At 24.5% G+C, this 12,817-nt stretch overlaps 2 protein-coding genes across 2 annotated transcripts in view; one reads left to right on the top strand and one right to left on the bottom strand.

Annotated features, from left to right (window-relative positions):
* LOC112598765 (alpha-1,6-mannosyl-glycoprotein 2-beta-N-acetylglucosaminyltransferase) overlaps positions 1 to 1,973 on the bottom strand; it is a 45,063-nt gene extending 43,090 nt beyond the window's left edge. Inside the window, exon 1 of the mRNA XM_025345365.1 lies at positions 1,919 to 1,973. The gene's annotated coding sequence lies outside the window, so the exon portion shown is untranslated. The remainder of the gene's footprint in view (positions 1 to 1,918) is intronic.
* A 4,416-nt stretch (positions 1,974 to 6,389) lies between these two features.
* Positions 6,390 to 11,722, top strand: LOC112598852 (trypsin II-P29-like). Its single transcript, XM_025345492.1, has 7 exons — positions 6,390 to 6,506; positions 6,602 to 6,642; positions 6,741 to 6,847; positions 9,122 to 9,439; positions 10,598 to 10,842; positions 11,180 to 11,340; positions 11,412 to 11,722. The coding sequence occupies exons 1-7, from the start codon at positions 6,428 to 6,430 to the stop codon at positions 11,577 to 11,579; spliced, it is 1,119 nt and encodes a 372-aa protein (XP_025201277.1). The 5' UTR covers positions 6,390 to 6,427; the 3' UTR covers positions 11,580 to 11,722.
* Positions 11,723 to 12,817: the final 1,095 nt, after the last annotated feature.

The raw sequence follows: 12,817 nt of genomic DNA on the forward strand, positions 1-12,817 counted from the left end.
ATCATTCATATTATGATTTTTTTTTTGTTAGTCGCATTGCTATATTAATGATATACCTATAATATTTTACAGGGTGATTCTTTTATCAAACAACATTCATTATTTTAAATGTTATTAATGTTTTTGAAAATATTGTTTTACATAATTTCCAGTCAATGTTTTTAGTATTTTTTTTCCGTTATAACTTTTTAATTTTTACTTTTTTTGAATGACAACCTATATTTTTAATTTCATTTTCTAAAATAGAATATTTTTTGAAATATTTCGATGTATAAAAATTTTAATTTAAACGAGTAGTTTATAAGTTGTAAGTAGTTATTTAGAATTTGAGTAAGTACAGTAGTATATATTAAAATTTGCAGAGTATCTATTTCTTGTACCACTCCACTCTGCTTGACTAAAATTTAAATGCTTTTAAGTTTTAACTTATAAACTACTCATTCAAATTTAGATTTTCATATATCAATATACTCTGAAAAATATTTCACTTCAGAATATGAAATTAAAATGTATGCTGTCATTCAAAGAAGAAAAAATTTAAGAATTTATAACGATAAAAAAACATTAAAAAGTGAAAAAAAAATTTAATTAATATTGTTTTATTTCAAATAGAAATTAATATGTAAAAAAAATATTTTGAAAAAATTTAATAGATTTCAAAATAAAAATTGTTTTTCGATAAAAGAATCACTCAGTATACAAAATACTTTTATTAGTGTTCAGTACAATATGCTATTGAAGTTTAATAGTATTACTGACAATTATTGACAAACTACCGTATTCAATTTTATTACGATTAGCGAGTATTTGTAGTACCTATCTTTCTTTGCGTGCCTGACGTTTGTTGGGCGTATTTATTTTATCGTTATAACAACCTATTGCTATGCGTAACATGTTAATAATTGTATTTTTAGTATTTTTTTATACACTGTTAGGTACACATGAGTATACGACATTACAACAGTCGTGCGGTGTTATTATTTTATTTTTTCGTTTATAATAAATTTTATAATATACTCTATATGCCACCACAAAAAGGCACAAAGATAGATTAAAATATACATAAAAAATAATTATAAAATAAAATATTAAAATATAGAAAGAGAAAAATAAAAAAATACGATCAAAAAACGTAATACGTATTATTGTTATTTTATTCTTAACTTTTTTTAATAATTATTTTAAAATTTTAATTATGAAAAAAAATAATTGAGTTTTTTAAACATTTGTTTTCTCACAAAGGAAAAGTGGTAAATAAATTTTAATTTAAAAAAAATGTATATATCACTTAAGTTTTCACTTTACACTTATTTATTTACTTCTTTTTTGTTCGAATGAGAATCACTTTATTACCTTTTTTTAAAAATGTCAATATAATTATAAATCAAAATTCTTAGTTGTTTTTAGTTCCTTAAAATTATGTACTAAAAAATAATGATAATTTCATGATATTTTGTTATACTTATAATATGATATATTTATCGCCATTAAACACTCCTTAAATAGTATAAATAATCTAAGCAAGTATTAAAAGGTCTATCAAATATGTTAAACAAAAATGAAGGTAAGCACTGGACATGTCGAGATATATGTTAAAATAAAATAATCGGCAGTAGACAGAATGTTTTTATAGGAGATAAGTTACATCATTAAGTTTTATATACCTGCTATATAAAAATGTATTTTTGATATTATTTTAAACCACAAATTAAGTAAATCTAATCAATAGTTAAACTGACATAAGATAAAGTTAACACACTATAGTTACGCATCCAGGTTACGTCCCCGGAGTTCCACAATATAACAAATTATCAACCCTTCCCCCCTCTAAAACAAAATTCTGGTTACGCCATAGACATATTATTAATATTATGTCCCTTTATAGTTTATAATAATATACATTTAAATGATTACTCACCTGTAATAGTAGAGCGAAGTTCAATTTCAAATGAATACTTTTATGATACTATAGGTATTTATTATTTGATATTATTTTAAAATTTATGGATGATGCTTTTTTTGTTTAATTAATTTTATGAAAATATGGTTTGTGATCGTCTAATTTTTTTTTTAGTTATAAATTTAAATGATAAATTTAATTCATGTAATATAAACATTTACGATAAAATGTGACATAGGTGACTTTACACGTGTGCAGCTAATGAAATAAAAACAAGACTAGGTACCTGTTTATCTAACAATTTACACAGTGGTTTTAAAAAAGTTTTAATTGAACAGTATAATTTTCTACATTATTTATGACTTATTATTTTCAGAAATATAGTATTATGATTTATGACTATAAATATCTAATGATTTATAGACGAATATGTTATATTATATTTATATTTAATTTTAATATATTAGAAACACGTGAGTATAAAATAATTTTATTTAACTAAGTATTATTATTTAGTGAAAAAATATTAAAATAAACAAAAATTAGATATTAGAAAATTAGAATAGTTATAACTAATATAACTTACTTATTATCGACAATAAATCACATTGATATTTGAAAAAAAAAAATAAGTAGAACTTAATATTAATATTATACCACAATATAATTTATATAACTATGATTATATAATCTTTAGTTTAAACTTTAGTTTTTTAAAATTAACAATTTATTGCATACAAGACTTGTTTACAAACATTTATATTATACAGGTTATCATAAAATATGGTATAAAATAAGAAATTATAAAATCAATGAGATAAAAATAAGACTAATAACAACATATTTACGCATAATACTGGTTATTTTCACCCTTAAAATTCCTATTTGCGCCACTGTGACTTCTGATCTTAACATTATCAATAAGCTATCCAGGATTCGTACTATTAATTGTTGGGTGCCTACTACCTACGTAAATCGATTTTGTTAGATTAGGTGTAACGCAATCGTGAACTAGTTGGAAAAATAAATTATTTATTATTTTTAATTAGGTACGTCGTAATCAACGGAAAATAAATACGAAGTCGGCTGACCTGTGAATTTAATTGTTTAATTTTTTTCTATTTATTAGCTTTTTGTTAGCGGCTTTGATAGGAATTCGATTTATACCGGTCTAAACAGCTAATTAGTTTTATTATATTATGGCTTTTGTCTAAAAAATTACATTTATGTATTGATGCGTTGTCGGCTGCATAAGTTTCTTATAACTATTCGATAAGTTATTTTATGTCCTTTTCGAATTTATACTCGTAGATATATACAAAAATCAACTTCTTTATCTTTAATACAACATTATACAACGATTTATAATTACAATCTACGAGAAGAAATCTATCGTATGCCGCGTGTTAATAATTTAACATTCTAGATTTACTTATCATAACATGGTTACATGCCTAGTCTGCAAACATAGTTTTTTTGTAAAGAATGTAATGATTTGGCCAGCCCATTGTTTTTTTGAAAAAAAATTCTTTGATTAACATCAAATTGTTGTTTTAACTGTAATCATTTGGTGTATACTCGTAGCGTAATATATCATGTACATATTACTGTATATATTATTAATTATTATGTAGGTGCACGTGAGTGAGGACTTTTTCTACTCATAACTTCGGGGACTAATTAAACGTATATTGTTGGGCCACAAGAACGTAGAAAAATAAAACGCGAGTGTTATATTAAGTATTTTTGAAGATTAATGAGTTTATTCTTTTTAGAAAAATGTCTAAGGCGTAAACAGAGTTCAAAAAAAAAACGGTGTCCGTTCTAACGCGTTATTACTTTATTTTGTATTTCAGTATTGATCATGGTTTTAATGAAGAGCTCAAAGACCCCAAAGGACAAATATATATACATATTAGTTTATACATAATTGTATAAAAAAAAAAGGCAATCTTTATACCGGCATGGCTTGTAGACATTTTATTTAGTTTTTTTTTCTTTAAATTACGTGGCTTAAAACGTTTTGAAGAAAATTTAAATATTTTAAGCATTGACTACATAACACAAAATAACAATTTTAAAACTAAAATAAAAATGTTTATTTCTGTCGTTTAAAATCTTGTATTATGATGTTTTTCACGTACACAGCTGGGTTATACCTTAGATTTTTACTGCATATTGTAATGTGTCATGCAAAGTAGCAAAAACATAATGACATCTTATTATGGCAGCAGAACCGCAATAAAAACCAAAAGTATTTTATACTATGTCTACTCGTATAGTATCAGTGTGTGTAAATACTTCTCTAGAGCTTATTATTTTTTTTTTTTTTTACTTTGTCAGCTCTTCACACATTTCTATTTCCTATGCGACAACTAACGCCTGATGCTGAACTCGAGTGGAATCGACGTACATACGATCGTCTGTTACTAAAAAAAAAAAGATAATGGAATAGAAAATCGTGTATAGTAGGTTAGATACTTTAGTTCGATTGATGCGAAAGTCCCAAATTCCCCTCTCATAAAAATTTCATTTTATTTCATTTTGAAAACAGTATATACATTATACAAATATTTTAACAATTTTAACAATTTATATACAAATATGCTGTTGTATATTTTCAAGAGCAAAAAATATTTATTTATTATTTTTATTAGATTTTATCGATTACTTTCTATATTTTTGTCTTTTTATGATATCCATAAAAAAAAAAAAAAAAAATACAATAAATTATATGTATATTGTATATTTATGTGTTTTGTACATTTATAGGTATTACACGTGTTTCCGTTTTACTTTTTCAATTTTCTAAAGACACGTGGAACTAGTTTTGTTTGAAATATTTTAAAATGTTAAAAAAAATTATCAAAACTGTTGAAAAACAAAGTGATAAATTTTATCATATCATTTAGTTAGTATAAGCACATAATTTGAGCGGATGTATATTATGTTCTTTGATATTTATTTTATTTAATATTTGCTATCTAAGGTAACAGAAAAGTTAGTTTAGATTAACCTAATGACCTAGGTACCTATCAAACTTCATAGTAGTAATTATGAAAACACAATTTAATAATATTATTGAGTTATTATGTCAACTACTCAACTATGATGAATTATTAAAATATTTTCTTTATCTATAGACATAACTAATACCCTGAAAATTTAAAATATATTAATTCTATGGATAAAGAAGGGCTTAACTGCTTTAGATATTTTAGGTTATTATTATTTTACAATTTATATTTGGTTCAATTTAATGAATGCAATATACACATTTTGATTTGCTACTTTTGTATTAGATATTCTATATATTTTATAATTGAATATTATAATAATATTTAATATAACTATTAAACTAAGATTGAAAATACCTACACTATATTAAACTTTGCATAAAATATCATTGTGTATGCTGTATGTTTGGTCACTGCAACAAAACCATCACGGAGTTAATAATAATATTTAAGCAAGTAAGTAATTACATAATCATTGCAGAGCCATCGTTAATTCATTAATCCATTATAATATAGCTTTATAATAATCTGCAGTTAAACTTATCAAATTTATTAAAATTATGCACATAGTTTTCCGAAATTTGTTCTCAGCAGAAATTAGTTAACATTAACGATTTAATCATAAATAAGCTAAATTTTCTTGCAATAAAATAAATGAACTATCTAAATATTATGCACGCGTGTATCATAATATATATTATATTGCTCTACCGCTATACACAAAATCGATCATTTAAACTTTTTAACAAAGTTACTTTTTCTCTTTTATTATTTGATACAACCATCGTATAATATATATTTTTGGAGTTAAATTATAGTTTATAAAAGTACGACGACTATATCGTTTGACGAAAAAAACTTACTTAAAAAACTTATTTAAATATTAGTTACATCATGAATTAATTTTAAAAATGAATTTGCTATTATCCACAATGGTATAGGTACAACTTATTCAGTTTTTAAAATCCACTAATATCTGTTTGAGTCAATAATTATAAATGACCTAACTAACTGTAAATGCATGCATCCAGAATAAAAATATTGTATATTTGCAACAGCAGTCTAAACCTTTATGTTTTATTTATTTATTTTTTTCAATTTTATAACAGTTAAGTTAATTTTAATGTATGAATAGTTTAACATTGTTAATCGAATATAAACGTATTTATTTTTTTAAGTTTTTATAATAGAATAATGATAGACAATGAGTCAAACAATTTATATATAGCAGTGATATGTAATAGTATTATAAAGTGATAAAAGTAGAGAAGTCACGTTTAAGATACATTTTGAATGATTGACTAAACGAGTTTATTTTTACTATTCCAATAAAACTTACGAGTATATATATACATATATTTATATATTTTTTTCATATTATTACTTATTATATCGTCCCTATGACATCATATCCATATATAGGTTTTTAAAGAGCACACATCATGCACGCTGTACTTAACGAAACACATTGTTCTTGGGATGCTAACAACGAACAAGTTATTGTTTTAAAATGTTATTATTAAAAAAAATTGACGTTTACTTGTTACCACTATGCATATTTCTCTTTGTTAGTCTTGGTGTAACTGCAGGTAATCATAACTATGTAAATATTTAAAAAAATAATTCAAAATAATTGTACATTTTAATTAATTAACGTATTGATTATTATTATCAATATTATCAGGTCAACTAGTGCGAATTAAACATGAAAAACACAGGAAACAAGTAAAGCCTTTAGCTATTTATTATTATATTAAAATAGCAATTAAACACTTATCGGTTAATTACTTAATACATTATCTGATCAACTTTAATCTTTTTAGGGTGATCAAGTATGCCGCCAAGACATGGAATGTGTTTCTAAGTCTGAATACTGTGATATTAATTTGGAACCACAAAACCAGCAAAAATGTAGTTTTGGAAATGAATTGTGAGTATAATATACTAAAATTCAAATTAATTTGAAATCATAATTATTATAAAAAGAGCATGATGATACACTTATTATTATATTTTTTTAAATTTTATTTTAAAACATACAATTTGTAATTATTTATTTACAATGAACATGTGGGAGGATATACATTTTTTTTGTCTTGATACACATGAAAAAAACAGCCACCCAATGATATAACACTATGTCTTTACTATGTTTTTATTATTAAGTATATTCAAAAATTTATTTTTTTTTTCTTAAATAATATATTCCTTATTTAATAATTAACTTATTGTACGAACTTAAGAATTTATATAAATGTTGTGTGAATAATATAGTATTCATCACAATATCACACTTTAAAAATATTTAAATATTACAATGCGTTTCAGAATTTATAAAATAAATATTTATTTAATAATTGAAATGAAAATATTTTTTTAACATTATATTCTTTATATTCTGTTAAATAAAGTAAATTAAAATATTTTTGAATTTATATTGTCTAAAAAGTATAATATTCAAGTACATACCCACATTTTTATTTAGATATGCAAATTTAATTTCAACTTTATTAATATAAAATACGTATATAAAAAAAATGTTTGCATTTAACATAGCTTTGCAGCTAATAATTAATATTACATAGGTTATCTTCAGCTCGTTTTTTGTGTTTTTAAATATTAATAAGAGTCGTACTCACATAGTTACACATTCGAATAAAATTAAAAAAGTAAATGTTTATGTCATGCATTCTGTTTTCAATGCAACATAATACACCTACAAAATGTATTGTTGTTATAACTATTATAATTTTATTACCAATTTTATAATTCTTCATGGATGTGTATAGACATACAGCACGATTTTAAAGATACTCTTATATCAGTTATATCATAAATCATATATTTACTAATTAAAATCGTAATTCTAGTCATTTTTATATTTAAGCATATAGATATTTTGTACAATTGTAATATAACATAATTAAAATTTTAAAATTATTTAAAATATGTATAGACGTTCAATTATAAGATTAAAACAACTTTGCATATTCTTATGAATAGTACTGGTGATTTTCTGTTACACTGGCTGAGATAATTAAAGTTTATTTACTTCAAAAGAAAACTTAATAGTAATTATGCTGACACTACATTATTCTTTCCTTATCAACTTTACAATTCCTCTTTGTTTTGTCTGATCTATCGTTCCATTTCATATTATTATCTTCGGTATGTTAATAATCATGATCGTAATAATCGAATCTGCTACACCTGATACGCCAAGCGAACGATCATACCACCCTTTCATTACCTCCAAGTTAACAATGGTTCCATGTTGTTCTAATTAGTTTTGCTGACATTGTACCTATAATTAAGTTAATTTGCATTGTATTAATTTATATTTACTGTACTCTGAGCCTTTTCATGTTTAATAAATAATAGTCAGCAATTTTCTCAACAAATCGATACGCAGTGATTGATACACAATCGGTACCTATTATGTTATTCTGGGCATGGGATACACACTTCACATAACCAATAACCATGTACGATGTGCATACCTGTATAACATGCATGTAGATCGTATAGTCGAATAAACTATTTCCAGTCTTACTATGCTTATATGCCCACATTTAACTTAAATAAAAAGATTTATTATTTCATGTATTTATTAATCAATATTGTGCTCACCCTAAACTTTTGAGACAACTATACAGGACGTGCCGCGTATATCTTAACATAAACTATAGCTTAATGTAAATCAAATATAAATAGTATACAAGGTTAGGCTTAGGCATTAAAATTTCCGATTTTCTAAGTTCAATTATAGAAACAAATACGATCCATAGTTAATCATTAATAAGTGAATAAAGTTTATAACATGCCATAATATATGTTATTTATTAAAAACTATTTCCTCAAATCTCTTCTTAAATATTATTCTAATCTTCGTACTGGGCTGACAAAAATCGTTTATTCTGAGTATTTCCACATACGCGACATCCTGTCATAGTAGCAAAGTAGCATAGTGAAATTTTATAAATTTATAGAATCGACGAGTTTTATCGCTGGATAGAGTTATTATCTGTACCGACCACTTGTGATATTTAAATGCGATTCCTTAAAGAATATTGTACATGTTTATGCAATATTTGATTATTTTAGTTAAGCATATATACGAATATAAGAAACTTGTATTTGAAAAATATATTTAAAATTTCTGATTTCCCAATCAAATATTATAATTATATATTTTTTCACTTAGACAAATGGGTTTTTGCTGTCCTATCAATAAAGTTATTCGACTAAATACAGAAAGAAGAATCTTAAATGATGATGATGAATCAAACTTAGATAAAATTCTAAATATACCGTTACCAGAGCCTATTAAACCGTTACCAGAAGAACCGGAGTGTGGACAAAACATTAAGTCTTTACCCAACATCTTAAATGTGCAAAATGCAAAAGCCAATGATTGGCCATGGATGGCGGTATTTTTAGAGACGACAAACTATATGAATTTCTGCGGTGGAGTATTGCTTAATCGACGATTTGTGTTGACTGCTGCTCATTGTCTTAAAAAGTATTTCTAAGTTGATAAAAAATTAAACAAATTCTACAAATGCTATTTAAAATATTCCGTAATAATTATATTATTATACCGTGTACATATTTTGGTAACTATAATATACAATACAAAACCTTTAATTTGATTAATAGAAAATATTCCTACTATATACAAGCATTACTATATTAGTGCACTAGTAAATTAAAAATTGAATTACTTCTAATACATTTCATTATCATAAAAAATTACTGTAAAATATAACACGATATATAAATTTTAATTTTTAAATGAATATATGTATATATAAAAAAAACATACTTATAATATTCACATAAAATTAATTTTTTTATTGATAATTATAACGAGTCATGTGTCTATTAAGGCCATTAGCTGTTATTTATTTAAATTGTTTTTCCCTAACATATTATATTAAAATGTCATTACGAATTGTTCCGTTTAAAAAATTAAGAATTTATTAATGTTTGTTGATTTTTTTTCTCAAAATAGAGTTCAAATTAAATGAAATTCAAAGATCGCACTGATTTTTTTTGTCTTTATGTGATTTTGCAAATAAGTGTGTCCTAATACATTTTAGATTTATAATTTTCCATCCTTGACTATTCAGTTCCTGATATAGACATTTTCGTATGATATAATATTTTTAGTTTTACATAATTTAATTTTATGATTCAGCTAATAGCTTCTCAATTAGCTCACATTATCTTTTTAATTTTTTCTATTAAGTCACCACTCATCAGTTATCATAAATGATTATGATTAATGATGCGGTGAAATTACTGCGGTTTTTAGTTATCGTACTTTTTTCTGGTGATTGTATTAAGTCATTTAAGTTTAAATTTAATTTGAATATAAAGTTGAAGTTCAGTTTAATTTTAATGTTAGTTATAACTTATTTCAATTAACAGTATTTCATCCGTTATGTGGCCATAACATCATATTTAACTTTAAATCTAAACTTTTCAGATTCATTAAAGACAATTTGATTGTTAGACTCGGTGGTATTCACCTAATCTGACAACAAGTAAAGTAATGGTAATATTATTAAAATTTTTATTCATTATGCTATTGTATCATGGTGATTATAGAAATTCTAGTTACTTTGGCATTACCCCCATTACAGTTTTATGTTTAAATTTGTTCCTTTATTTTCAGATTTACGAAACAAGATTTTGTTGTTAGACTCGGTGAATACGATTTCACTACTAACAACGAGACACAATACATTGACTACAGAGTAACAGATATTAGATTACACCCAGACTATGATCAAGCTACACATGCCAATGACATTGCTATAGTGAGGTTAAACAGACCTACAATTTACAATTCGTTTATTCGACCAATTTGTTTACCTAAAACAAATATGGAAGTGTATAAAAAAAACGCTGTCGTAGCCGGTGAGAAAAGCAACAACTACCATTTATAAAACTGTTAATAGCTTTTAATGTACAACTTCATTATTTAATATATTATATTTATTTAAATAAAAAACTATTATACACCCTATATAGTTTTGCTATTAAATTTATCTAAATATTAAGTTCATTAAATCCTATAATTGGCAGTTACTGAATGTCATTTTTTATTTTAATTTATTAAATATTTCTATAGTACCCACTTAAAATATTTTCACTGCTAAAAGATGAAGTTCCCGCAATAAATTGCCCGAGAGACATATAAAAAGTATTCACTATTAAGATTATAGTTGTATTAATTTATTTACTTTATAATTAGGTTGGGGTCGAACAGTTTTCGCCGGTGAAGTCAGTAACGTGCTTCAAGAAGTAGTTATACCGATTTGGGAGCATGACCAGTGCGTTTCAGCTTTTTCACAACCAATTTTCAAAACAAATCTTTGTGCTGCGTCGTACGAAGGAGGCAAAGATTCCTGTTTAGTACGTAGAAACATATATTTTTATTTTATATTTAAAATAAGATCTTAATTACAATTACCATTTTTTTTCAGGGTGATTCCGGCGGTCCACTATTGATGCAAAGACATGACGGAAGATGGACTAATGTTGGAATAGTGTCTTGGGGCATTAGTTGTGGAGAATTAGGAATACCCGGTGTTTACACAAAAGTAACTTCATATCTCAAATGGATAGCTGTGAACGCACAAGATGTCATTTAACGAAAAGTCCTGTTACGTTAGCGATATTTTATAAATTAATTTTATTTATTTTAGCTTTCGATCTATAATTAGCCATGACATTTATATCAAAACAATTGAATAATAATTGAAATATGTGAAATGTGAATATATCTTAATACCTTTTAATATATCTTTTACTATATTTATCACGTCTTATTTGTTTTTAGAAATCTTAAAATATTATTTTTGGTAGTATACAGTAAAATTATTTAAGATAATAATACTACACACATTACATCTTATGATATTATGTATAATATATATATAATTGTATTCAACACACGATCTACAATTTATATTAAAACATACATTACACAAATGTTGAATATATTATAAACAATCAAAGTCCATAATGTAATGTACCTAATCATAATTTATGACCGTATATCAACGAGAAATTAGATAATTTATGTGAGTGAATGAGAAAATTACATCGTGATTATTTTCATGCATGGATAGAGTACTTATCTATTGTCATGTCGTACAAGCGGTATCATTGACATTTATTCAAAATTAAAATTACTCATCACTTCGAATGATTGCTGATATTATAAATTTATAAATAAATAAATATTATATAATACAAGAAATGATCCTAGTAGAAAATTTATAATGCAAATTCGGTATCCGCAGATAACTGTGCTTAAAGGCTTAAGTAGGTACTATGCAGAAAAAGTGCAAAAGGAACAATGATAATTTGTTTAGATTCAAAACATGCGACAGTGTAAAAGGTTATGGTAAAAATTGCAAAGTATACAATATGATTATATGAAACCTAGTTTAGTCGATTAAACTATTTATTTATGGATTATAATATACGATATAGGTACCTACTTCGTAATTCATACCTACTATATATTCAGATTTAATAAATTATGATAATTATTCAAATTAATTTATGAAAAAATATAATTTGCCAATTTACCGTAGCTATACATTATAAATTATAACCATTGTATCGAAATATTGAATACCTACTTACCAATACCAGTGAAATTAATCATTTAACTTGAATAGATATGTTATAATTATGTGTCACTCACTTCTTACATCAATTTGTAATAGTTAGATTTTGAAATTAATTGGGTACCTACCTATTTCATATCGTAATATTTATTATAAATCATTTTATTATCCGACATTTAGGTATTATTAAGGAAAACATGTCCGATTATAGGTTTTACGCTATACTATATCGAATCATCGAAATTGTATAT

The sequence above is a fragment of the Melanaphis sacchari genome, unplaced genomic scaffold (genome assembly GCF_002803265.2).
Source record: "Melanaphis sacchari strain LSU unplaced genomic scaffold, SCAv2.0 Contig4_pilon_pilon, whole genome shotgun sequence".
Classification (NCBI taxonomy): domain Eukaryota; kingdom Metazoa; phylum Arthropoda; class Insecta; order Hemiptera; family Aphididae; genus Melanaphis; species Melanaphis sacchari.